Raw genomic sequence first — 27,887 nt, forward strand, 5'->3', positions numbered from 1 at the left:
TGGAGGAGACTCAGAGCACGCAAACAACCTTTTGGGCGTATATATATGAGGCTATTTTTCCTTCTGGACCCCCGCAGGGCTGTCCTTTCGTGGGGATTGGATGACGCGTGGGAGGGGTGTGTGTATGTGTGTGTAGCTCCTCTCTAAACATGGCATATTGGGCCAACTGCCAGAAGGTGGTCATTTATGTCATGTGTCTTGAAAACATGGACAACAATATCCTCTCCTTTTATGTGACAGCTTTGTTTATTGGATGTGTTTATTTGGGACAGTAACAATAATCATCATCATAACACTGTTAAATACTATTATATATAATCCATCTATATAATATATAAACAATATATGTAATTATGTATATATAATGTATAATTACTTAATAACAATTATAATTTATATTATTTTATTGGATGTATTTATTTGGGACAGTAACAATAATATTAACTGTCATCATAACACTATTAAATACTATTATATATAATCGATCTATATAATATATAAAAATATATGTAATTATTTATATATAATGAATAATTACTTAATAACAATTATAATTTATTGTTAAAAATAATTATAACAATTATACAAATTATATAAATGACTAAGATAATAAATTACTTTTATAGAATGTAATGTAATAATAAAAACATACTTATTTATTCATTCAGTCATTCATTTTCTACCGCTTATCCTCATGAGAGTGCTGGAGCCTATCCCAGCTGTCTTCGGGCGAGAGGCGGGGTACACCCGACTGGTGGCCAGCCAATCACAGGGCACATATAGACAAACAACCATTCACACTCACATTCATACCTATGGACAATTTGGAGTCGCTAATTAACCTAGCATGTTTTTGGAATGTGGGAGGAAACCGGAGTACCCGGCGAAAACCCACGCATGCAGGGGGAGAACATGCAAACTCCACACAGAGATGGCCGAGGGTAGAATTGAACTCAGGTCTCCTAGCCGTGAGGCCTGGGTGCTAACCACTCATCCGCCGTGCATTAAATGAAATTTTTTTTTTCTTAATTTTTTTTTAATTGAGGCTACATCTGAAAGTTACATCAGAAAAATTGAAGACGAGACAACACAGACAAATGTTTGTTTCTAAAAATGACTTGTGTATGAATTGTGTATTTTAGTTCTGTGGAGGTTCACCTGTGTTCCGTGTGTGTCGGCCTCCTCTGAGGAGGAAGTGACGTGGGAAGGAGAAGGCCTTCAGCTGCCAACGCCAATTACTCAGACAAGGCTAACTGTGCAAATTCTGTCTCCTTAATTCTTGTCTAAATCTGTCGCTGTGCCAGCGGTGCAGCCCTGGCCCCTCCCCCATCACACACACACACACTTTCTTTCACTGACCCCATCTCCACCAGGGCAAGCCAGAGAAAACCTCAGTCCCTCAGCTGTCATCTAGGCTCACCCGCTGGCACCCTGCTGTACCTTCTCAGATTCAGCGTCCCCTTCACCTCCTCCCCCTATAGAAAAACTGCCCCCCCAGTCCTTGCACCTGTGCTCTGGTCCATTCTGAGCTCCGCTGTAGAATCTCAATGGGCTCACCAGCGTGCTTAAGCTGGGATTGTCAAAAAAAGTCACTTTAATTTTGCCGACATGCCTCTCGTACTAACAGCAGGTAGTGTGCAAAAGGCCACCATTAGATCGGTTGTTTTGACAATGCTATAACAAGGTCGAAGTGTTTACAAAGGTCATCAAAATGTTGTGTAATCCCTCTGTTAATTGGCTCTAAGTTAATTTCCACGAAGTAGCAGTCTTTACCTATAAATTGAATCTTTTTGTAGGTTGAGTATAGAAAACTTGTTTAGGATCTTCTAAATACAGTTTTACTGACACCTGATGATCAGTGTAGAATGCTACATATCATCACTCCGTCTTTGAATGTCTCTTCTGAATGCCTTTGCTTAAATGTGCACATTTTCTTACAAATAATAAGCAATATTCAACCACAAAAAAAATTATTTTTCTTTATCTTTTCCCTTCCGTATCTTTCTTTCTCACACCAACTACCCTCATGTCCTCCTTCACTACATCCATAGATCTCCTTTGGTGTTCCTCTATGCCTCCTACCTAGCAGCTCTAAACGCAGCATCCTTCTACCAATATATTCACTACCTCTCCTCTGGACATGTCCCAACCATCTCAGTCTGGCTTCTCTGACTTTATCTCCATATCAAGGCGGAGGCCTCAAACTAGTGTCCTGCGGGCCACATTTGGCCCGCAGGCCGCGTGTCTGAGACCCCTGATTTAGGCCCTAACACAAATAGGTTGTGGTTTGGTCCGCAGCATATCAGAAAAAATGGCCACCATTGTTTTCCAAAGTCAAAGGCCTCTGATGTAATCGTTCCTGATCCTATCCATCCTGGTCACTCCCAATGACAACCTCAGCATCCTCATCTCTGCTACCTCCAGTTCTGCTTCTCTTCTTTTCGTCAGTGGAACTGTCCCTAGACCAAACAACATGGCTGGTCTCGCCACAGTTTTGTATACCTTTCCTTTCATTTTAGCTGAAACGCTTCTATCGTACATCACGCCTGACAACCATAAAACTGCATTATTTATAATAATAAAAATGATATATATTAATGGAGGAGCAAAGTGGATAGAGATTACTGTATTGGTGAAAATCCTGAAGATCCTGACCAAAATTGGTTTTGTATATGTAATACTGTATTTTGTGTTAGAAGTCAGCTTCAGTACTGGTCCACTCTTTTGTATCTCGTGCGTATCAAGTACGTGGAAAATGTTTTTTTTTTATGTGCTTAGGTTTTGTGTTACCGAGTCATTCTCAAGATCCATTAGCAAAGCATGTGCGATTTTCACCTCTGGCTAAACATCTAACACTTGACTTATTCATAAACAGAGTGCAGCTCCTTGGGGGAGGCAGCATGAGAGCTCAGATAGATGAGGTGGAGGGGGGGGTGTAGTGACGCACACCATCTGAAAATCCATTTCAATGAACTGCAACTACTGACCTCACGATATCCTTAAAGGACCCCTGACCACACATTTCAGCTTCTCATTTATTTATTATTTATTTATTTATTTTTATTTGGGCAAATATATGAAGCATTACAGTGCATTTCTTACATCAATCAAAATATAACTTTCCATTATTTACATTTGTATTCAACTATCTGATCCCAAGCCCAAAAGGAGTAGGCTGAAGCAAAAGCTTATAAATGCCTACCCCTTTTTGCAAGATATAATCATGTTCATGCCACTGTCTTGTTTTCCCATGTTATTATTATCATTGTGATATTATTATTATTATCATTATCATTATGTTATAATCTTTATCATTATTACCATCATTATAATCATCATCAATATTACCATTTTCATCATTATAGTTAACAATTTTTTTTTTATTATTTAATTTTACAGACTTCATTGCTTCTTGTAGAGTGCTGTATCATTTCATCTGTTATTTTCTGAAATCTGCAGTGTTTGTGTGTCAATTTATTAGCCCACTTTTTTGTGACATTTACTTATTTTCTGGATTGCATGTGTCTAATCTAATTTAGATTTGTTTTTACAGTGGAACCTTGGTTAGAATCATGAATTTGTTCCAGGAGGTCCGACTGTAACCGGAACATACTGAATGCATTTTTCCCACAAGGAACCAATTTTACAATAGAAGACGATTCAGTTCAGCCACAAAAACGACCACTAGGTGGCAAAGGTACATTTTATAAGAACTCTGTCTGCATTTAGCGAGAAGTAGGTTACACATTGAAGGAAGTTTTTATCCTATATCCATACAAACACGTGTGTGCACACAGTTCAGTTGAAAATGTGAAAACGGAAAAAGGTAAAAACAAACTTTTTTATATAGGATTGGACATGCATGATGCCAGTGTTTCCAGGAGGGACGTTATTCCTCTGGATGAAGTCCTTTGTCAGGCGGACATTGTGACCTGCAACCTTGTCCTGTTGAAAACGCCAGTCATTATCACACAGATGAGGGATGTCCCTGCCATTTGACGCCCCTGCACGACCTGAAGATCTGTTGTTGAAGGAAAAAGCAGCCCAGAGCATGATGGCGTCCCTTCCACTGTACTGTCTAGAAAACATCTCAGTAACGTTGGAAGATGATGTCTGATGATTATTGCACTGCACTCTGCACCAGTAACAACCTTCATCTGAGCAGAGGATTGTCCCGTGTCTTGATCCTGTCCTTGACATATTTGGGGATTAATACTGGACTTCTTTGGTCCATAACCCTTGGGATCTTTGAAGAGGTTGAGAGAGAAGATGTGAGAAACCATTAATGATAGTGAATTCACATTCATGCCAAGATTTTGCCTTTTAACTAGGCTTTTGGCTTTTTAACGCTTGTGGTCTTAAACTTGTGATCAGCAAATGAACAGCCTGTTTCCCTGTTCATGCTTGCAACGGTTTTCCTACTTTTCGTTTTTCTTTCTTACGTTTTGGAAAGAATTAAGGTTCCGCCATGCTTCCTTGTAAACTCGACCGACCGCATGAATCAGTGTTTACTATGTTGCGTTTTCCCTAGTAGCTTTATGATGCTCCATGTGCTATAACAGTCTCCTCCCAGGAATGAAGCCCTGAGGCCTCCTTTTGGCTATGCAGTCTATAATCCCTTACATTCACCCCTCCATCCGCCCCCCGGTATCGCTGTGGCATCCTAATATGAACTCTGGAGGTAACTGCTTCTCTAAAACCCAGCCAGCATGAAATGATGGGGTTGGGTCGTTGACTGTGAAGGAGAAAACTGAAAAGCACCAATGCTGTCTCTCCGAAACCGTGACGTCCTGGCGCTTAATGAAATGTGAAGAACTTAAGCCAGTGGAAAATCCGTGCATGAGTGCGACGTGGTGTAAGACTCCAAAGATGGCGGCAGATGCTTGCGGGTCACCGTGGGGAGTTGAAGTGTTGACAGAGTCGCGGTCGAGAAGGAAATCAGACAAATTGCACTTCCTTTGCAACCAAGTACGCAGCAGAGGTCATCCATTTAGACGTGTGATGACTGGAGAAGAAGTTCTGGACCCCGGTTGTGCACCCCCGACCCCTCCCCTTCCCCTGCTTTTCAAACAGAGTGCTTCCTTTACTGCCCTGCAACCATTCCATACAGGAATGAGGCTGTAACTGAGCCTGGGGGACAGATGGACCCTATTTATAGTCCCCACAGAGAGGTGTGAAGTTTCTTGGGATTTCTAAGAGCAGGGGCCATGGCTCCTTAAGGGGGCCGGCACACTCTCTCTGGCTCACATGCTCGCTTTAGCCCCCCCGCGCTCTCTCAAAATCCCTCTGCTGGCCACACAGGAATTAGCCGGGGGGCCAGGCTAAACAAAGCTCTACACATTTTATTGGGGACACTACAGTACATCATGACAGGAGATGGGAATGTGATACAAGCAGTCTTTCCTTTTCCTTGTCTTGCCTACCACTTGTGTGTTGTCATAGTGTCATGATGCCGCTTCTAAAAAGAGGACTGGTGACGTTTTGCGTGGAACTTTTCCTTAGTTGACATCACATTCTATAAACGAGGGCCAATTCCAACCCTTAAGATGGTCAGATCATCATCCGTGCAGCCGCGATTTCACTTATGAGGATGTGTGTGTGTGTGCATGAATCTTGGCACCTGTGATTGATTTTGTACAAAACACTTCTTGTGTAAATGTGTTAAAACACATTTGCGTACACTTGCACAACTTTTGATTTATTAACCAATTTATTTAATTAACTCATTGACATGGGCGGCACGGTGGTTGAGTGATTAGCACCCAGGCCTCACGGCTAGGAGACCCGAATTCAATTCCACCCTCGGGCATTTCTGTGTGGAGTTTGCACGTTCTGCGTGGTTTTCTCCGGGTACTCCGGTTTCCTCCCACATTCCAAAAACATGCTAGGTTAATTAGCGACTCCAAATTGTCCATAGGTATGAATGTGAGTGTGAATGGTTGTTTGTCTATATGTGCCCTGTGATTGGCTGGCGGCCAGTCCAGGGTGTACCCCGCTTCTCGCACGAAGACAGCTGGGATAGGCTCCAGCACCCCCACGACCCTTGTGAGGATAAGCGGTAGAAAATGAATGAATGAATGAACTCATTAACATGAATTGCATTATTGTGGTTGTAGTCTGCAGTGTATTGGTAAGTGTATCATATTATTTCATATTTATTATATTTTCCCCCCTTATGTAGCTAAATGAGGTATAAATATGACAATGTCTGTTGGAATTAATTGAAATAAAAATATATTATTACCTAATAATCTGGCTGAATTTTTTTCTTTGTCACATGCTCTAGCCAGTGAAAGAACAGACATAAAGAATATTTAAGTGCATCTTATCTTTTGTTCTGTATCGCAGTCCAACACACATACCCTTCATTTAACTCTCATTTGAAGAAAAAAAACCCCAAACAAATCTGTTATTTCCATGTCATCTCAGGGCCAACACTGGGCTTGGCAATCTGGCAGAGGGAGGCGAGGGAGCCTCTTTGTCTATTTTGGTTCTCTGTCAAGCTCGGACCGCCATCTGAAAAGCTGCACTTGAAACAGCGGACAATGTGGGGTCCCTCAACTGCGTACGGACACTTGAGCTCATTTGGACTCAAGCCAGTCAATCAGGGAAGGAATTCAGAACCCATAATGACACTCTGCATGGTAATAAAGCTCCTCATGTTCCCTCAACTAATCATAGACCAATTTTCTGTGACATATGATTCCATAATATTATTTACACAAGTCCACAACTTTAAGTGAATAAATAAAAATCAATAAACTTCATAAAAGTTGAAGGTATTTTTCAATTTATTGATGAAAAGCCCAGACTGAAAGTACTCTGAAGAGTCTAAATATACAGGAGCAGTTGCTGTGCCCCTCTAGAAAGTGAAAGTTAGGTTTGTGTATAAGCAAAAGTTAAGCTTATGTGTGTCTCCAGGTATCTTTCGCTCAGTCATATGTATGTGTTGTGTGACTCTGATAGTGCTATGTGAGTAGTGGTGTTATGAGAGCATTCTTTTGGGATAATAATAACAATATCCAACAATCTCTCACAGAGGCAGAGTGCAAGTAAAAATAGACTTGATTGCAAACACCAACGTCAATGTTTACATAACATAAATTATGATGTGTACGTGTATAATTCATGGCACATTTTTGTTCACCCCATGCAGATTATATTTTTGGACAATTTTATCCCTTCATCCAATATACAAGATCATTCCAATTAGTTTTTTTGTTGTTGCTGTAATACTCTTCTATGTAAATATTTTTAGAGTTAATAAAAGTTAGCAGCAAAAAAAATACATAATATAAATTACACATAATAATATAATATCATTATCTTACTCATATAATAAAATATTTTAAATTATAATACAAATAATAAATGAAAGTCAATGTTATGATGCTCACAAAGTAAAGCCTTTAAAGAGCTCCTTGTAGTGTTCAACAAATATTACCACTGGATGTCAGTGTAGCACCACAAGTATGAAAAATACAACCTGAGGCTAAATGTACTCCGTGCAGCTTTAAGCTGCACCTTGAAGCAGCACACCAACACAGGTAAGTACATTTACTACATTTTTAGCATATACTGTGTATACAGTATATGTAGTGCATGCATGAATCCCAGAAAAGTCAACAAAAGCAAAACCACAGTTTGCTGCATGGTGACACTTCCTGTAACACACACACTTATTCACACACTTTGTTCAGACTGCTGAAGCCAGCAGAGTGGCAGTCAGGCATCCTTCTCTGCTGAGGTCCAGTCCTGCAGAGATCAGCAAATCCACAGACCCCTCTAATCCCACCACCGTGAAACCTCCACATGGTCACTTTGGGGCTTTTTTTTCCTCCCTGCAAGTTACCAGCCTCAAAGGGAGTGCTGTAAAGCACTTACAACCTATGTGTTTTTAACGTTTAATGTATCCAAACTTGAGAGATAAATTATTAGAGTTAGATGAGTGTTTTCAGAATAACTATATCAGGCGAGGGTGGTATGTACTATTTGATTCATTGTAGCATATAATGTAAACCAACTACTGGGCGACCAATCAAAACGTGAGCGCCTCTCAGCGGTGAATAAAACAACACACTGCCGTCCAATCAGCTGTCACCTCACGTGACCTCATTGAACTGAACGGCAGGAACTGGCATCACCCATTCATTCACCTTCTTAACATTAAAACTGCCCACCTGTGTGTAAAGGACGTTTAGTTATTAATTTACTGTTTGGTTTGACATCCGGAAATTCCGGGAATATGACAAAAATCCTCTTAGCCAAATTCCTGAGGCACTACGGTGTAGTTGGGAGAAAACTTGGGACCAATAAGTCGGCATGGTTGAGACGTCAGACTGCTAAACTTTTTAGTGTCAAGGTAAGAAAGGCGTGGGTGTTTCACTCGTAAAATGACGAATTTACAACACTGGCGTTTCAATGAACTCCTTAGAAAAATCGTTCATGTGTAGAATTCAGTTACTATTTACGGACGTGTGCGCTTCTAGGAAGTAATGTCAAGTTTACTAATAGCTTAATTAATTCAAAGATTAATTCAATTTAACTCATTTTGAGCGTCAATAATATTTTTATAAGGCTATCAAGCAGACGTGGGCAATACTGCTTATGTTGGTATCGATTTGATACCAAGTAAATATAGGGGCATCATTACCAATACGATACTGTACATTTGACTGTAAACTGGGTTTGTGATTTTTTGCCTTTAATTTCTTTGATGAGTATTATTATCATATAATAAAGACTTTAGGCAAAAACACAAAAGTAAGATGCTCACACATCAATAGAACTTAATAATACAATGATTCCCCTTCTATGAGATATATAGTAGATTGTATAGTATAGTAGATTGTGTGAAAATTTTATTTTTATTGATTTCACACCAATATCACCCTTGGTATAAATTTGCATACATTTTAACATTGTGGAGATTCCTTCTGAAATATGATATGATCCTTTATAACCAGCAATTTGAGTTTAAATCAATTATTTAATATAAGTGTTTATGTTGGCAATGTATTTCCTTCATCAAAATCACACTTCGCTTTAGTTCTCAAAGCTAATTTATTTCCAAAGAGAGCATTTTTTTTAGGTGAATTTGACTTCTTGTATACTCACCAGGCCCAGACAGCACACTTGATCTTGGAAGATGGCACCAAAATGAATGGCTTTTCTTTTGGTGAGGATATCTCAGTAGCTGGAGAACTGGTCTTCAATACCGGCCTTGTAGGGTAGGTGAGCCCTTCGTTATAACAGCAAAGGTGTGGTTCTCCACAATGCAATCTTCTCATGGTGTCAACCTCTGTGATTAGCTACCCCGAGGCCTTGACTGACCCCAGCTATAGGGGTCAGATCCTGACGTTGACCTACCCTATTGTAGGGAACTACGGGGTACCCAACACGCAAGAGCTAGATGAACTTGGTCTGAGAAAACATGTGGAGTCTGAGCGCATCCAGGTGTGTCTGCAATGCATGGATGACATATTAAATTATTCAGGGTCCAGTATGGCCGACAAAAGTGGTGTTTTAATAGTAGTCAATCTGTATGATGTTGTAAAGTTCTTCGGGCTTTAAAATTGTGCTTTTGTGTCTCAAGATATCTGGTCTTCTGGTTCAAAACTACAGTCACGAGTACAGCCACTGGAACTCTGTTAAGTCTCTGGGTCATTGGCTTCAAGAAGAGAAGGTCTGTACACTAGTAGGCACATCAGGTGTGGGCTGTTATAAAGGAAAATCTGCTGCAAACTCCAAAAAGTTTTTTGACTATAATGAGAGGCACAGTTTAATAAACAACAAATCGGTACAACCAGAAAAGATTTTCTGTAGAAAATGTCTGCCTATTCCTGCTGAAATGTTTGTGAATTCATTCAATCTCAGCAATTTTTCAAAGGACACACACTTCAATATTGGTTGGCCATTGTAGACAATTTCGATTGATTTTTCAAAATAGGGAAATATCAGTTCCCAACAAAAAAGGGAAGAAAAACTGCGTTTTGTGAAAACATAATTTTCACTTTGAATGTTTTTGCTTTTGTGACAGCTCAAATATCTTAACAATTATACCATAACATCAACAAAGCATTGTTTTACATCAAAATAACAATTTATTTACAAATATAACACAATGAGCTTTTACGGTGTTCCCATTTGGAACTAAACTATGTGCATGCGTTAACATTTCCCTACAATGTGTACCTTCTGCATGCTACACTCCTCGATGCTCTTTCACTTCCTACTTGCTGCAGTTGTCTTTTTACATGCAAAAGAGTCATGCTTTCATGGCTTAAAACTAATCTAAAAGTGAAAAAATGTGCAAAAAAACTTAAGAAGTAGAAAAACGTCTTTGGGATTGGGCGTTTGCGTTTGCGTTTATGATAATGAATAAATATTTCTTTGGTATTGAATGAGATAATGTAGGAAACCACATATTCTCCTGTGAGGGACAGAGATGATGAAGGGCAGACTCACACCCAACAATCTGAGTCAGGTGACAAGCATGTGGAGGGCATGTTTTGGAGACTAAGGCCTCTAGCCTTGAGAAGTAATATATAACCAGTCAGTCCGCCATTAATTTGTATCTTAGCAGAAATACAGTAAATGTACAGTATATCTTTGTGCATAATTAGTCAAATTAAATGGAATGATGGACACAAAATAATTTACGAATGCAATAACAAACCATAGCTAATCATTCAATATGAATGTACTTGTTTGTAGGTTCCTGCACTTTTTGGGATAGATACCAGAATGTTGACCAAAATCATCAGAGACAAGGTATAATAAATGTCATAGTTAGCATTGCCATATCCTTTGCTTAGGACCGCTCACGCTTGTCTTTTCTCCTCAGGGCACGGTTCTGGGAAAGATTGAATTTGATGGGCAACCTGTTGAGATATCTGATCCCAATCAACAAAACCTGGTGGCGGAGGTCTCAACAAAAGTAACAGAAGCTTTTACTCAGTGCTCAAAATGTTTATCATATAGCGGAACCTTGGTTAGCGTACCCCTCAGTTTGCATGTTTTTTGGTTAATGTAGAAATTTTGAAAATGTTGCCTCGGTTTGTGTACATTGTCCAATATGTATTGGCATTGCATCAGGTTATTTGATTTTCATCAGTGGTTCACTTAACACAGTCACGGCTCAAGTCTCTACTTTTCTTTTCACGATGGTTGCCAGCATTTTGACGAAGAAGGTGAGAAACACTAGTGAATTGAAGAAATATCTCATATTAAAACACAAAGGCGATGTCTAAGTAGATCTCATGGCCGTCATTGTCAACAATCGTCTTCAATCAAGGTAAAAGTGACATTAAAATGTCCTTTATCCCTTTCCATCCTTGTTTTTACGTAGGATGTATTTCTATGTATTATGAATAGCTTTCTGCATGTAAAATTATGAAAAGGGATTTGGCTTTCTGAAACATGTTAATCGGATTTGCATTATTTCGTTCTAAATATTTAGTATGTTTCGGTTAGAATCAGACCTTCGGGAATGGATTTATGACGCTAACCAAGGTTCCACCATATCTAATTTTTTCTGTAATGACTGATCATATTTACTTTCCACCCACAGGAAACTCGGGTTTTTGGGAAAGGAAACCCTGTCAAAGTGGTGGCAGTTGATTGCGGTATCAAACATAACATAATTCGCTTGCTGGTGAAGGTGAGAAAGTGCATGGCTAATGCGATGAATGGAAAATGTACTTTGAAGTCATCCAGCTAGGATGAAAATGATCTTGTCATTGGTATCACTGCATGAATTCACTGTGATTTCTTTATTCTTGGGGATTTTGGTGTCCGTTCGCTTTAGTAAGTCTGTTGAAAGCACATCGTAGACATGTGGTAAATGGTTTTGTTTGATCACAATGAGCTTGAACACCTGTGGAGTTATCTATAGTACCAAATATCACAGCTTTTTATTACACTGATGACTAGAGATTCAATAAAGTGTCTCCGGAAAAAAAATGTTACTGCTTTTGTAAGAGCAATAATATAATATTTTTCTAACATTGTACCAGCGAGGTGCAGAAGTTCACTTGGTACCCTGGGACCAGGACTTGCTGAGTCTAAATTATGACGGCCTCTTCATCTCCAATGGACCAGGAGATCCTTCTCTGGCTGAGACACTTATCTGCAATGTCCGTAAGGTAGGAAAAGAGGCAGAGTGGAAAAAAAACAAAATGTTCAATCCTCAGTACTTATTTAAGAAATTTTATTATAAAAAAGACGTTAAACTTTAACCATTAACCTTTAATGGTGTCACAAAATTAAAATTTTTGGTTTCCCACCTACAAACAGGCAGGTTAACTCAGCACCTTGGTGCGTTTGTTTCATAGAACAATGGCATGAAAGGAGGGAGCCCGTTTGTCTGTCGCCACGCCCATCTCGGAGCAGTCCAGTCTTCCAAATTACCAAATTGGCTGCGCACAGTGGTGCACTGGACCAAATTACCACGGCGTGGGCTGCACCACGCTCCACCACCCTGCACCACTTGCGCTGTGCCACAAAATTAGAGCCCATAAATTTAATATTTACAACACATGTGAGAAGGCTATAAAACAATACACAAGCTATAGCACAGAGATTGTACAATGTCAAGAGATATGTCACATAATAAATCATGTGGATTTTGTATGTTTTGTACAGGTGTTGGAGAGTGATCGCCCTGAGCCAGTGTTTGGAATCTGTATGGGCAATCAGATCACTGCTCTGGCTGCTGGAGCCAAGTCCTACAAACTACCAATGGGCAACAGGTGAGCTTATCAATTCAGAATACATTATATGTTTGTGCTTGCAACATCATAACGGCTGCTTGAGTTTTGTATAGTACCTGGTCTAAAGTCATGCTTGGATTTTGAAATTCAATCAGACTTGGAATAAAATATAAACGCATAGTATGTGATTTATTTATGTGTTCCCCAGAGGCCAGAATCAGCCAGTACTGAATGTGATGACAGGCCAGGCCTTCATTACGGCACAGAACCATGGCTACGGCATAGATAGTGAGTCCCTGCCCCCAGGGTGGAACCCGCTTTTCATCAACGCCAATGATGGCACAAATGAGGTTGGTTCCACTCACTGTAAATGAGTTTCGGGAAAACATGCCATATGAATCTCTATTCCATAAATAAACATTCCTCTCATCTGCACTCATGAAATATGTAGTGGAAGTGGAGAACTCCAAGAAAGGCTGGGAGTATAATACAGTTGACTTGATTTTGTACGCTCACATCAAATTTGGATGTTTTGCAGGGCATCATGCACAACACTAAACCTGTTTTCACGGCTCAGTTCCACCCAGAAGCTAAAGGCGGCCCCACTGACACAGAGGTACTGTATTTAAAGACCTCCACTTGATGAATAAAATGAAATCCCAAATGCATTTATGCTTTTATGATATTGTTATTGATATTATTTGTCTTGTTGTGGTTGTGTAGTTCCTTTTCGACACCTTTATGGCCTTGATGAAAAAAGAAAAGGACGCCAACATAATGTCAGTTATGCCGAAGAAGCCATACGTCCCTCCCAGAGTGCAGGTATATAGCAAGTTAGATTTGAGTTTTCGAAATTTCAGATTTGTACTTCATGGAAAGCTGTATTGTTCTATCTGTATCATCTACATGGGTTTGCCTTTCAATGTTGTGTGCTATATGCGTGAAGGTGTCCAAGGTGTTGGTACTGGGCTCTGGTGGGCTGTCTATCGGTCAGGCTGGTGAGTTTGACTACTCCGGTTCTCAGGCCATCAAGGCTATGAAAGTAAGTACAAAAATACCGGATTTTCTACAGAGTATAAGTCGCACAAGACCAGAAATGAATAATTAGGTTGGAAAAAACATACATAAGTATAAGTTGCACTTTTTGCGGGTAATTTATTTTACAAACTACTTGACCAAAACAGACATTACGTCCTCTTGGAAGGCAACAATAAAATAATAGAGAACAGGCTGAATAGGTGTAAGATATGCCAACACAATGGTTATTCAGCTACACAAAAAATAAACATGAACAGAAAAGGTGTCCAGTGTTTATGTAACATAAACAGTTTTTTCATTAATAAGTCGGTCTGGAGTATAAGTCGCAGGAACAGCCAACTTATGAAAAAAAGTGTGATTTATAGTCCGAAATATACGGTACATATATATTGAGGAGTGTTTCTGAAATATCGCTAGCACGTTTCATTCCTAATTGAAATGGCAGTGTCTGCAGTTTGTGCATAATGCTGTAATAAAATAGTGTGTGTATATATTCTTACATAGTATGAATATATTTATATTCTTACATACAGGTGCTGCTGCATAAATTACAATGTGACCAAAACATTTTTTTATTTTAGTAATGTAATTTTCATTTTTATTATTATATACATTCATTACACACAGGCTGATATATTTCAAATGTTTATTTATTAACATTTTGATTAGTATAACTGGAAACTAATGCATATCCCAAATTTACCATCTCAGATAATTTGAATGTCACGTATAACCAATTAACAAAAGGATTTTAGAAATGTTGGCCAACTGAAAAGCATGAACATGAAAAGTATTAATGAACAGCACAAAATACTTTAGTTCTTCTGCATTGTTGGGTCTAGCATATAGCATTTTCTTCTTGACAATACCCCATCGATTTTCTAAGGTCAGGCCGGTTTCATACTGTCCCATGCCGGCTAAACATGTAACTTTCACAACTTTTTAGAGAAGAAAAGCTGAACTGTTCATATTCAAAAAAATAAACTCTCTTCTGTGATCTGGTGTTGTAGGAGGAGAATCTGAAGACAGTGCTTATGAATCCAAATATAGCTTCAGTCCAGACCAATGAAGTGGGCACCAAGCAGGCTGATTCAGTTTACTTCTTGCCTGTCACGTCACAATTTGTTACCGACGTGATTAAGACAGAGCGCCCTGATGGCATCCTGCTTTCCATGGGTGGACAGACTGCCCTCAACTGTGGTGAGCCTTTTGACATAAATGTTTCTAATTCAGTGTAGATGTTAACTGTATATTTTAGTGTAAGTGACACAAATTTATGTTGTTTTTCTGTTGTTTTTCAGGAGTGGAATTGTTTCAGCAGGGTGTTCTGGAGCAGTATGGAGTGAAAGTCTTGGGAACACCAGTAGAGTCCATCATGGCCACAGAAGACAGGCATATATTTGCTGAAAAACTAATGGAGATCAACGAAAAGATTGCACCCAGTATTGCTGTGGAGTCTGTAAGAAAATGTGAAACCAGGTTCAGCTTTGGATTTAAAGAAGCCATTTTTACAGTGTGGAAATCATAGGTATTTGAATGTGTCTATCTACCTTTCAGGTGTGTGATGCCTTGAAAGCTGCAGAGCAGATTGGTTATCCAGTGATGCTGCGGTCTGCCTACGCCCTGGGAGGGCTGGGTTCTGGTCTGTGTGCCAACAAGAACAAACTGGAGGAAACCGCCAATAAGGTAAGAGTACTGATGTGGAACTTTTGTGACGTGGAATATCTGTGAAAAACCCAGAGAAAGCATGTATTTTCAAGGAAAAAAAAAGAAAAAAAGACACTGATGTACATATTTGACTGAATTGCTGGGTTATCTTTTGATGCTCCTCACATTGCTCCCTGAAATTGTTCAATTGAAGTCCATGAAGAAATGTCAGCCAGTGTTAGGATAGGCTCACATAGTTTTATCAGTTCAAAAAAATAATTATTTGTGCATTAGGAGCTCAGTCTCTAAGGGCTTAGGTTTAGGAATCGGAGGACCCCAGTTCAAAACCGCTCATGTACCACAGGAAATCCAACTATTTGCCTAACCCTAACCCTAACACCCCAATGGTTAGCTATGAAAGCTAAACAGTTGAGCTAACGCTAAACTGGTCTCAATAATGTAGATTGGGGATGCATATAAAAATTTTGTTATGACACCGGTCCCACCCAAAAAAAAATTTTTTGGTGCTAAATGAATGCAGGCTTAGCTGCCTGCAATACGTGCTTGAGGCGATATTGTGGACGTAATGATGTGCAAGTAATGTAAGCGTTCCCACAGAGACAGAGAGATGCTCTTTTTAAACTTAATTGCTGACTTTAACACACAAGTAGCAGTGCTCTGTTCCAACAGAACACACACATTTCGCCATAGCATTGTCTAAAATTACACAACACAATTATTCATCCACAACAGTCAAGGGGAGTGGGGTGCATTCAAGAAATGTGGAATTCATGTCACTCTTCCACAGAGGGCCATGTAGATTTTATTTTTTTTCTCCCTATATGATAAAAAGATTTATTTTAAAAACTGCAGTTTTCAGTTGTGTTGTTACTGACCAATATTTACATTTGTTTTATGATCTGAAACACTTACATGTGACAAACATGCAAATAAAAAAAGAAATCAGGAAGGGGCAAACACTTTTTACACCACTGTATATTATTGTATTTGTATTTCAATGACTATTCTGTCCAAAAAGGCATGTTGCAAAATACAGTAAAAATAAAAATTAATTGATTTCATTGTATATTTTCCCTTAAAAAGCACTGGGTCGAACAAAGTTTCAAAAGTACTGATTTGGCATCAATATCGGATACAATGGAAATGACACCCATCCCTACAGTTCCATCCATTCCTACAAATCCATTATATCCAATGTTGTTTTGTACATTTCTTAGGCTCTTGCCATGACTAGTCAGATCTTGGTGGAGAAGTCCTTGCTTGGTTGGAAGGAAGTGGAATATGAGGTGGTGAGAGACGTGGTGGATAATTGTGTTACCGTCTGCAATATGGAGAACTTTGACCCACTTGGCATACACACAGGTTGGCAAAACATTTTGTCACATTGCTCTTTTTTGGCTTTGTTCATTATTTCATTTTATTTTATGCCTTTTCAGGTGATTCTATCGTAGTGGCACCGAGCCAGACATTGTCCAACGAGGAGTACCACATGCTTCGTGAAACAGCAATCAAAGTGGTTCGCCATCTTGGTATTATAGGAGAATGTAACATCCAGTATGCGCTCCACCCATCATCCCTGGAGTACTGCATCATTGAGGTTAATGCTCGCCTCTCAAGAAGCTCAGCCCTTGCATCCAAAGCCACTGGGTAAAAGATTATACAGTATGCGTGTACTTAAGTACTAAACCATCTTATTGTTGATACTGATCTCACTGCTCATTGCTCCATGTCTCACAGATACCCGTTGGCATTTGTGGCCGCTAAGCTAGCTTTGGGGATCCCCTTGACCGACATCAACAATTCTGTATCTGAAAAGACTACTGCCTGCTTTGAGCCCAGTTTAGACTACATTGTCACAAAGATCCCTCGCTGGGACCTGGACCGTTTTCAGGGCATGTCTAGTGAAATAGGTAGTGCCATGAAGAGCGTTGGAGAGGTGATGACTATCAATCACTCACTTACAGTACTCCGGATGGGTCCATGCCACATGCTTTGCTGCCATTAAATATATCCATCTAATGGATTTAGGTGATGGCAGTGGGACGTACTTTTGAGGAGAGCATGCAGAAGGCCCTGAGGATGTGCCATCCGTCAGTGGATGGCTTTGTGCCCCAACTGCCTCTCAAAAAAGCCTGGGCAAACACCCGCAGCCTGCAACAGGAGCTCGCTGTGCCATCCAGCACCCGAATTTTCTCCATTGCTAAGGTCCACTGCATATGCACTATTATTATCAATACCAATGTGTTTTTCATTTTGCTTTTTACAAAATGGTGTTATATTCTAGGGCTGCAACTAACGGTTATTTTCTTTTTGAAGTCGATTAACCCGAACCTTGTTGTTTGGATTAATCAAGTAATTGATTGGGTCGAGACAGGCCAAATCAATATGAACCAAACATATTGTATATAATAACATTGTATATAATATATCAGAGGGCGGCACGGCGGTCTGGTGGTTAGTGCGCAGACCTCACAGCTAGGAGACCAGGGTTCGGTCCCCGCCCTCGGCCATCTCTGTGTGGAGTTTGCATGTTCTCCCCGTGCATGCGTGGGTTTTCTCCGGGTACTCCGGTTTCCTCCCACATTCCAAAAACATGCTAGGTTAATTGGCCACTCCAAATTGTCCATAGGTATGAATGCGAGTGTGAATTGTTGTTTGTCTATATGTGCCCTGTGATTGGCTGGCGACCAGTCCAGGGTGTACCCCGCCTCTCGCCCGAAGACAGCTGGGATAGGCTCCAGCACCCCCGCGACCCTCGTGAGGAAAAAGCGGTAGAAAATGAATGAATGAATGAATAATATATCAGAAGAGAGGTAAACATGTCAACCACTGTTTTTTAAAATCCAAGTGTTCCATGTGAATAGTTTGTTTTTTGACGACACAATGACAATAGGTCTGCTTTCATGGGTGATGAAGGTAATGACGAAATATTCACATTTGAGTGGTTTTAAATCAAAAATCATTAATCAAATACTAAAATAGTTCTTGATTTATTTGGACAATTAATTCATCATCGATTAATTGTTGCAACTCTTTTTCAGTCACGGTTCAGTACATACCTCGGTTTTAAGTTCATAGATCAGTTCATTTTCGATACAGTAAAGGAACAATATGTGAAGCTCACAGGTAATTCTCCAACCAATAAAACAGCCAAATAACATTAATATTTAATAGAAACATTGAAGGATACATTTTATGCAGGAAATGCTATACTGTATAATAATTTTTGTTATTGGTAAATAAGCAAATTAGCATAACATTTAAATTCTTCATTAATCAGAAATTTTATTTTTAGAACAAGTTGTTTTAACCAAAAATGTAAGTGCAAACAGTAAGAGTTTGAAGATTAGCATGCATCATAATTATATGATTAGTAAATAAAAGTTTTTTTACTGGCTGAAGTAAAGCATTTCCAGCTTGTAGCCCCATTCTCCATCTCTTCTGAGCAATGGCGGCACACTGCTTTTATCTTGCTCACTTATCGGACTGTTTACCGAGTGTTCAAAAATGACTGAAAGCAATCACTCCTGCTGGCCAAAAACACTTTTCATCCGTTTCAATCTCCACTTCTGTGCCGAATGTCTTGCATTTTCATCTGCTGTTAGGAACACTACCTGGGCTTGTGGTGATGCATCACAACTCTGAATGTACACTCCCTGTTCCTCAATTGTAACATGCACCGAAATCAGTAGCAGATATACCGAAAGCCCCGTACTGACAAATCTGAATCTGAATACATGTTCCCTAGTGCTCTGTGTTTTTTTAGTACAAAGTTATCCAACTGGTTCTGCATTTCTAAGCAGAAGTCACTCTAAGCTGTACTTAGCTTTCATTATCTCAATTTATTTGGACAAGCACCCAATTTGATCTTCTGTGGAAACTTCAGACTGCTAGCTGGATGCCTGCCCTTGCAACAAGGAGAATGCACGATAACTTGATTATTATGTATTATAGATGCAGCGCTTCATCTGTTTCATGTTTCTCCCCTTCAGGCCCTCCACAGCGGTATGAGTGTAGATCAGATCCACCAGCTGACAGCCATCGACAAGTGGTTCCTCCACAAACTCCACAAGATTACGCAGATGGAGCAGCACCTTGCAAACTACAAGAGGTAAAGCAAAAGACTTCACAACTTCATGGATATCTATGATATGTTTTTAATCTTGTGACTGTTGTCAGACAAATCATTTAATACTGACAAATAGAGACTCAACAGCTGCCGTCAATCATGACTCCTAACATGACAGTAATTGGAAATGTCAAGTCAGAAGACAAACTGGATGATTAAAAATTCTGCGCCTCAGCTGTATCAACAAATTACATTTTTTGAAATCGTCACAAGTTTCTTTAGTCAGCTTTCTTTTGCTTGCCGTTGAGCTCCTGGGCAGCTCCTATCACAGTGTGCCGTGAATTGGATTTTACTTCCCCACGGGGTATGTGCGACTTCCTTCTGACTCTCACTGTTTAATAATGAATGCCTGGTTGTCTGGTGGGCAGCCTTCCATGTGTCTGCCTCTTGTAGTCCCCACAGTCCCTAGGGTAGAGGCTATTGGGGTGGACACATTATAGGCGGCTGCTGGCAGATGGATGCGCCACAGAGTCAAGTTCAGGTGGCCTTTTGGCCCCATTGGTCCACAGGCTCATTAGATATGTGCATCACTGAGGTGCTTCTTAGATTTTGATAGCAGAAAAAAGTAAGTTATATAGTGAGGTTATTGTATGGATATCAAATACTTTCCAGACAATTATCTTTTAAAATATGTCACATATAGATTAACATTACAGTGAGTAGCCATTTTAGTAGTCATGGTTTCTGGAGTAAATGTTGCATTGTAATGCTTTTGGTAAAACCTACTAATAGTACCTTTTAGATGCGTAATATCACTGTGAATACTTCAATTTTGATATAGTTGCAGACCTGCCAACATGTATGCATTTTGATCTTTTATTATGCTGCTCCCCAGTTGCATTTTGACAGTTTCCATTTTGAGTTAAGTCTGTGAGCGTTGTGTGATATCCACCTCCAGCTCCAATGCTGGCAGTTAAGTGATTGCTGGTCTCGTAGAACATTATACAATTCATGCTGAAATAATTTGCAATAAAAATGACAGTGTTAAACACATTGATTAGTCCCAGCAGCAATAACACTCATTTTCTCTATTTACCATTATTCACGCTCTATGAAAGAAGCTAACAAGCTAAATAGTCAAGGGGTTTGTTGCTGCAGAGTACTCATGAAATTTCTTCAAGGTCAGCCAGTCTGTAGTTGTTTAATCGGTGATGATCAATTTGCCTTTCAGTGAATATAAACTGTCTGTTCTGACAACTACATTTAGTCTTTCAGTGCCTAGAGGCCTGCTGCTGCAGGCCAAGCAGGATGGCTTCTCCGACCGACAGCTTGGTCAGATTTTGGGTATGAAAGAGGAAGAAGTTCGACAGATGAGGCTCAGACATGATATCAGACCCTGGGTTAAACAGGTGAGTGATATTTGTGTTTTTGCTTAGAAAATAAGAGCTACAGGCACTGTAACTGTTGATCTCTACCTTTTACCTGTTGAATTGCTGTTCAAAATCAAATGATCACATGACTGTATATATAAACTATTGCAGGCTCCTGACAGTACGGCAATAGTCCGAGCATTTGTGGATATATACATCATTTAGTGTTCTTTATTTCATGTATCACTTAACTTCACAGATCGATACACTGGCAGCAGAGTATCCTGCCATAACTAACTACCTGTACTGCACCTATCATGGTCTGGTAAGTGGTTTAAGAAACAATAGTCTGAGGAGACAATTGTTATTTCAAAAATAATAATAAATTAATGTAATTTGGTTTATTAATTTCATAAGCATTACTATTTTTTATTACAAAATTATTCTATTTTAAAATAAAATTGTATTATTATATTTATAATGAAGTATATTATATATATATATATATATCAGTATATTATAATGAAATATACAATTTTATTTTTTATACAATTTATTTTTATACAATTTTTTATATTATTTTAATATATTATTGTTTTATATTTATTGTTTTATAATAAAATCTAATTTTGTTATAATATTTTATTACAACATTTACAATTAATCATTTAATGATGATTTTTTCCCCCCAATTCAATAGGAGCATGACTTGGCCTTTAACGACAATGGAATTATGGTTCTTGGTTGTGGGCCCTATCACATTGGTGGGTTCAGCAGTGATATTTTTATGACTTCCTTCCTTTTTTAGAATGATAAAATCAAAACAACATGCAATTCAATTCTGCCATATAGTGTGTACTTTTCCATGCTTCATCGCCAGTAATAATACATTGTTTGTCCACTCTGTCCATCAGGTAGCAGTGTTGAGTTTGACTGGTGTGCAGTGTCAAGCATCAGAGCCTTGAGACAGATCGGCAAGAAGACCGTGGTGGTAAACCATAACCCAGAGACTGTGAGCACGGATTTTGATGAGTGTGATCGTCTCTACTTTGAAGAGCTGACACTGGAGCGCATACTAGACATCACCCAACAGGAGGTCAGCACACATCAAATATTTTTATGTGATAAAATACTAAATATAATTCCAAAGTTCCTCCATGTGGGCTACTGTTGTGGCTCTGACTCATGCCAAGCAAAAACCCAACTCTGTACCCCTGACTTCACCCCCATTATGTCTACTATATTGGGTAATAGGAGTGTAAATGTTACTGTAGGGGTGTTACTTCATGTCTAGAGTGTTCTAATAATGTTAAAAGCCTTAGTTAGAGGGTCGTTAACAGATTGTCTGTGCTGTAACTACAAAAATATTCCATTTATAAATAAGGTATCCTCCTTAATGGAAATTCACTTATCATGGTCGGGTCTGGAACTAATTAACTGCGATAAACGAGGGATTACTGTACTGTATTTGAATATTCAGTCATTCATTTTCTCCTATCTCAGCTGTCTTTGGGCGAGAGGCGGGGTACACTCTGGACTGGTCGCCAGCCAAACATATAGACAAACAACCATTCCCACTCACATTCATACCTATGGACAATTTGCAGTCACCAATTAACCTAGCATGTTTTTGGAATGTGGGAGGAAACCGGAGTACCTGGAGAAAACCCATGCACGCACGGGGAGAACATGCAAACTGACAGAGATACCCGAGCATGGAATCAAACCCGAGTCTCCTAGCTGTGTGGCCTGCACGCAAACCACTTATTCACTATGTAGCCTATTTGAATACCCACTATGAAAAAATACCAAAGTATTGATCAAATATGACTTGAATGAGCCCACCTGACAATGGACAAAGCAAAACATGCCTAATCTTGATACAGTACAGTATATACTTTCCCTTATCAATTTGATGTTATTTACTGTTGTCTACCTCCTTTAACCTCCAGTTTAACCTGTGGTGAAACCAGAGCGTGATTAAAGATTTGCATGTTCAGAAAGCTCACATTACCATAAATCCCACTCTCGCAGTTGCAGGATCCCGTGGCTTTGTCATAATGTGTGTGTGTTATACATACGGCATTAGAGCGTGGAGATAAACTCCGGTCAGGGGAGCAGGCCCATGAATAATGAAGCGATTTTCCAGAAGCTACCTGGCATTGCCATGGAAACAGCTAGATACGCTAGACTGGAAAGGGAGCTGCGAACTGTTAATATAAAACCAAGAACACTTTTTCTTCTGACACACACACACTTCCTCCAGTGATAAACTAAACCCATGGCATTGCTTAGATGAAGTGTCTTTGTTCATCTCATATTTTTTGTGTGATCAGTCGCCAAAATAATTGGATTTGAACGCCCTTTTTGCCGTCTATAAATCTTGGCTGATAGGTGTTTAGCAGTAGGATTTCTCCCTAACCCCCATCTTCTCCATCTCCTTTTCAGGGTTGCACTGGCACCATTGTATCGGTTGGGGGACAGATCCCCAACAATCTTGCAGCCCCCCTGCTACTTAACGGGGTGAAAATTCTGGGCACAAGTCCCCTACAGATTGACCGTGCTGAGGAGCGCTCTGTCTTCTCCAGGATCTTGGATGACCTTGGTGTGGCCCAAGCCCCATGGAAGGCCCTCAACTCCCTGGTAAGAAGAAACAGTAATGATGGCACATGGGGTTAGCAGGTCTGCCTCACAGACAAGTGGTTTTGGGTCTGAATATGAAGCTTGGATTGTGTATATTCTGCATGTTGCATAGGTTTATTCCAGTTTTCTCCCACAGTCCAGAAATGCCTCGCTTGACATTCACTTCCTGAAAAAGTGAACCTGATTCCATCAACATATGGACTGAAGTTTACACTTCCAGCTTTAATTTAAGAGGATGAACAAAAATATGGGTCTTGGCATTCAAATGTTTTACATACTGTACATTGTTAGGCAAGGGGTGTAGTATGAACTTCTGCATGATCCATTTCAAAATCTAGACATGCAATATTCATCATATATATCACACCTTATGGTGCCACATAGCTACGATGCATGCACAGCAGATGGATTCACATACAGCCTCATAATGCATCTGCACAGACAGACATGGTTGTTGTTGTTCCATAATCTTCACTTCATGCTGTTTACAACACCAATCAAAAATTGCTGGAAATTATCATCGAAGCTCTGAATTTTTATATTTGTATTTTATGTGCAGTTGTGTGTGTGCGTGTATATTTATATATAAGGGCGTAACTTTGGGTCTATCATTGGGGGGAGTTGAAATTACAGGTTTACAGTAGCATAAGTACAGTAGTACACAAGAGTATAGTACAAGGCACACAATGGAAGATAAAGTGCAAAAACAGGATAATACAAATACATATCAGAAATGATATACACTATACACAGTTATCTACATGCACGGTTATTGCATTGTAACAGCGCTAGCCAACATTACCGGATGATTAAACATGCTGGTTTCCTCCCACATTCCAAAATCATGCATGTTAGGGTAATTGGAGACTCTAAATCAGGGGTCGGGAACCTTTTTGGCTATGAGTTCCAAATTGTCCATAGGCATGAATGTGAGCGTTAATAGTTGTTTGTCTATACAGTATGTGCCCTGTGATTGTCGGGTGACCAGTCCAAGGTTTACCCTGCCTCTCACTAGAGCAAGCATGCCTGGGGTCAGACGTCATACACACAGTGGAGCACACAGTAGAGCGTGCTCACTCAGTCACAGAGCATGACACTGTTTTATAACTTCATTCTGACCTCAACACACACAGCAGTACAAGAATACAACTTTTCCAGTATGTCTTTACCATTATTTTCAAGATACAACCTTTGCAAATACTAATATCAAAACTTTTCTTGAAAAAAAACTCTGGTGCATAAAGGGTTAATTCAGATGTATAATTTCCTATATTTAAGTATGCTGGAAATGACACTGAAAAATGCAAAACCTTGGAATTCTCAATACATACCTATTTATATCATCATTTATCTTTTTATTCATTTAATACAGTAAAATTGACATATTTCAGACATAGTTGCTAAATGTGATTAATCATGATAAATAACTTAAATCTAGTTAATCTGTGATTAAAATTAGCAATTATTTGACAGCCCTAATATATTTACATTATTAATCCCTCATTTATGTATCCCTTCCTTGTTGTTTTCCCCAAGTGAAAACGAATGGTGCGTTTATGACAGCTGCCACTAGATGGCGATAAAGCCGTGTTGTTTTGGCGTCATCAGCTATGATGAGTTAAAAGTAGATTTCCTTGCAAGGTCACTCAATATGGACATTCCCCTTTATTTGAAAGCTTCTGTGTAAAAATAATCTTAGATTTAAACTGCCAGCTTTTATAATCTATTGTTAACTTTTTGTTGTAGCACAGATGGTCATGTTTTGTCATGCCTTTCTCTCTGAATTTCTCAGAAAGATTTTTTATTGTTTCCTTCTTCACTTTCTGTGCTTGTGTTCTTGCCAGAAATGGTACTAAAATCCTTAAAAACAGAAGGCTTTCTAAATATGTGTGGTAAAAGATAACTTGCTCACTTAAAGGGTTGCTGACCACTGGAAACAAACAGGAGTTTGGAACATACATGCATTATTACCACTCAAGGTTGAACATCTGAACAGCTTCCCGGTGTTTAAAAAACATCAAAGTGCTTAAATTACATATTTACGTCTTTGTAGTGTTTGGTCTACTGTATAAGAAAATATGATATGAATTGATATGAAATTCTATGAACCAATATTATTGAACCTAAACTCATAAATATATCATAATGTATCCTAAATGTATGTGTTTTTATACATAATTTTACCTGAAAATTTTACTTTTTTTTTTTTCGTCAGGAAGATGCCTTCGTTTTTGCTAACCAGGTGGGCTACCCCTGTCTACTTCGCCCATCCTATGTTCTCAGGTACATATGAGCACTCTGTTTTAATACAGTGGTACCTCAGTTTAATCTGTTCCACAATGTCAGTCAAAAACCGATGTTTTAAGAGGAATAAAGGGGACAGAAAGAGACAGAATAAACAAGACAGAAACTGTGTTGTTCATCATTATCATTATTATCATTAAGTGTATTCTATGAACACATAAACCACACACACACATAACAAAGATGAATCAATAGAACAACTATCCATTGGAAAGGCAAGGATGCTTTGTTTGGGCACTCGATCCAGACTGATACCGATTAGTTTATATGGAGCATTGTTTGACCGTTTGATAACCAAGACAGTGTACATAAACTGAGACATATTTTTGACAATTATTTTTGTCAAAAAAGGAAATGCTGAAAACTGGGGCATACAAAAACCGAGGTACCACTGCAAGTTTACTGTAGTCTATAATCTACTGTAGTTTTTCCAAAGCTCCAACTCTTAATCCCTAACCGAGTTCAAATGTAGTTGACACAATAGACAGTCTACATTCATGTTGGAGGATAAGCTTCGGAAAGATGCTTAACAGCAGAAACCCCAAAATACATTGTTGTACAGTAATCCCTCATTTGTCACGGTTAACGTTCCTGACCCGACCGTGTTCAGTGAATTTCTGCAAAGTAGGAATTCTCTAGTGATTACTGACACCTAGTGACCAGTGTAGAATACAACAAATGTTCTGAATGCCTTATATTTGTATTTTACTTCATTCAGTCACTTCATGCTTGAAAATACTTAATTTAAGTAAAATATGCTATAATAATGGTAATAATAGGCTGTATTTAATCACAAAACCGCATGATTTATTAATGAATATATAAAAAAAACGCAACATTTACATGAAACCCATTAGAGTACATGCCAATTTGTAATAATTTCATTCCATAGTCAATTCAATAAAATATAACAATGTATGTATAACATGCCAGACTTGAAATAACAAATATCGACATCCGTCTGCGTATGAATCCCTGTGGCAGATCCTTGGAAGAATGATCAGTTCGGGTTTGTACTGTGTGTGTACTGCATTTCTTCCAAACACAGCTGTGACCCAAGCCCATAGCCTTCAGTCTTCCTACGTTTCCCCCAGCTCATTCTCTCTAACCACGAGGATTATCCAATGAGCATTCTAACATCACAAACCGTATTCCCATCTAAACTTGTGAACTTGTTTTCAAGAGCCTGGAGTGCTTTTCATCTAAATTGTTACTCCTCTTTCACCATTTTTTTTGCTGTTTCCAGACCTTGTTCTCAATGGTGATGCAACAGAAAGATAATAAGTGTTTGAAGCTCCTGTGTGTTTCTGTTTGCTCGCTTCTGTTCGTCTCCTCATGTGGCCTTCTGCCTCAATCCCTTTCTACCTTTGTGGCTCACTAGTGGCTCTGCAATGAATGTTGCACATGGAGAAGAAGAGATGAAGCGCTTCTTGAAGGAGGCCACCCAAGTATCCCAGGTGAGAGCAGAGTCCAGTGTGTGTCTGTGTGTGTGCATGTGTGTGCGTTGGTGTGTGTGTGTGTGTCTGCACATGTTCGACTGGTCATACTGCCGGCACAGGATACACTCACACACGCACATTACACACTTCATGCTGAGCTCTCCCTCTGCTTTCAATTATCAGCAGCTAGCAGCTGATGTAGCTGTTGGCTAGTTGAGTGTGCCCATCTTTTCTTCACTGCACCCCCAAGTTGTTCAGGAGCAGCTGTCCCTTCCAAATAAACAATACAGTACAAAGAGCTAGAAAAATACCCAAGTACTACACACTTTTATACCTGCAATGTTCACATTTGGACCTCAAAATGACCTTTTTTTGGCTGTGTCTTGGCAGTAGCCATTTGTGTCTCATTTAGTTGTTAAATGAATGCAGACTCAGCCACCTGCAACAAGTGCTTGAAGGTAATATCATCAAGTAAAGTGTAAGTAATGCAGCATCCCAACAGACATTATTTTTCAACTTTATTGACAAACTTAACATGCCAATAGCAGTGGTCGGTTTCAATACATTTTGCTGTAGTAACATCCACCACAGCAACACAGTATTTGGTCATTCTGCACAATCAGTGAGGTGCGTTCACGTGCTT

At 39.3% G+C, this 27,887-nt stretch overlaps 1 protein-coding gene and 1 long non-coding RNA gene across 7 annotated transcripts in view; one reads left to right on the forward strand and one right to left on the reverse strand.

Moving 5' to 3' along the window:
- The first annotated feature begins 8,174 nt into the window (after positions 1 to 8,174).
- Positions 8,175 to 27,887, forward strand: part of cps1 (carbamoyl-phosphate synthase 1, mitochondrial) — a 46,884-nt gene continuing 27,171 nt past the window's right edge. For all 6 annotated transcript variants that reach the window (XR_009131670.1, XR_009131669.1, XR_009131671.1 and 3 more), the window contains exons 1-28: positions 8,175 to 8,362; positions 9,121 to 9,230; positions 9,312 to 9,456; positions 9,596 to 9,685; positions 10,717 to 10,773; positions 10,847 to 10,939; positions 11,573 to 11,662; positions 12,018 to 12,146; positions 12,646 to 12,752; positions 12,922 to 13,063; positions 13,252 to 13,329; positions 13,437 to 13,535; positions 13,660 to 13,755; positions 14,762 to 14,951; positions 15,053 to 15,210; positions 15,309 to 15,437; positions 16,637 to 16,781; positions 16,856 to 17,066; positions 17,157 to 17,355; positions 17,448 to 17,624; positions 19,412 to 19,530; positions 20,756 to 20,897; positions 21,118 to 21,183; positions 21,559 to 21,622; positions 21,773 to 21,954; positions 23,307 to 23,501; positions 25,717 to 25,784; positions 27,187 to 27,262. Coding sequence is in view for 1 of the 6 variants with exons in the window: in XM_058082322.1 (XP_057938305.1) it covers positions 8,246 to 8,362; positions 9,121 to 9,230; positions 9,312 to 9,456; positions 9,596 to 9,685; positions 10,717 to 10,773; positions 10,847 to 10,939; positions 11,573 to 11,662; positions 12,018 to 12,146; positions 12,646 to 12,752; positions 12,922 to 13,063; positions 13,252 to 13,329; positions 13,437 to 13,535; positions 13,660 to 13,755; positions 14,762 to 14,951; positions 15,053 to 15,210; positions 15,309 to 15,437; positions 16,637 to 16,781; positions 16,856 to 17,066; positions 17,157 to 17,355; positions 17,448 to 17,624; positions 19,412 to 19,530; positions 20,756 to 20,897; positions 21,118 to 21,183; positions 21,559 to 21,622; positions 21,773 to 21,954; positions 23,307 to 23,501; positions 25,717 to 25,784; positions 27,187 to 27,262 (3,474 nt within the window). In the remaining 5 variants the exon portion in view is untranslated. The remainder of the gene's footprint in view (positions 8,363 to 9,120; positions 9,231 to 9,311; positions 9,457 to 9,595; positions 9,686 to 10,716; positions 10,774 to 10,846; positions 10,940 to 11,572; positions 11,663 to 12,017; positions 12,147 to 12,645; positions 12,753 to 12,921; positions 13,064 to 13,251; positions 13,330 to 13,436; positions 13,536 to 13,659; positions 13,756 to 14,761; positions 14,952 to 15,052; positions 15,211 to 15,308; positions 15,438 to 16,636; positions 16,782 to 16,855; positions 17,067 to 17,156; positions 17,356 to 17,447; positions 17,625 to 19,411; positions 19,531 to 20,755; positions 20,898 to 21,117; positions 21,184 to 21,558; positions 21,623 to 21,772; positions 21,955 to 23,306; positions 23,502 to 25,716; positions 25,785 to 27,186; positions 27,263 to 27,887) is intronic.
- Positions 14,400 to 27,887, reverse strand: part of LOC131135904 (uncharacterized) — a 28,200-nt gene continuing 14,712 nt past the window's right edge. Inside the window, exons 2-3 of the long non-coding RNA XR_009131674.1 lie at positions 15,302 to 15,476; positions 14,400 to 15,208 (exon numbers count right to left, since the gene is read on the reverse strand). This is a non-coding gene — a long non-coding RNA (uncharacterized LOC131135904). The remainder of the gene's footprint in view (positions 15,209 to 15,301; positions 15,477 to 27,887) is intronic.

Source organism: Doryrhamphus excisus, chromosome 9, assembly GCF_030265055.1.
Source record: "Doryrhamphus excisus isolate RoL2022-K1 chromosome 9, RoL_Dexc_1.0, whole genome shotgun sequence".
Classification (NCBI taxonomy): Eukaryota; Metazoa; Chordata; class Actinopteri; order Syngnathiformes; family Syngnathidae; genus Doryrhamphus; species Doryrhamphus excisus.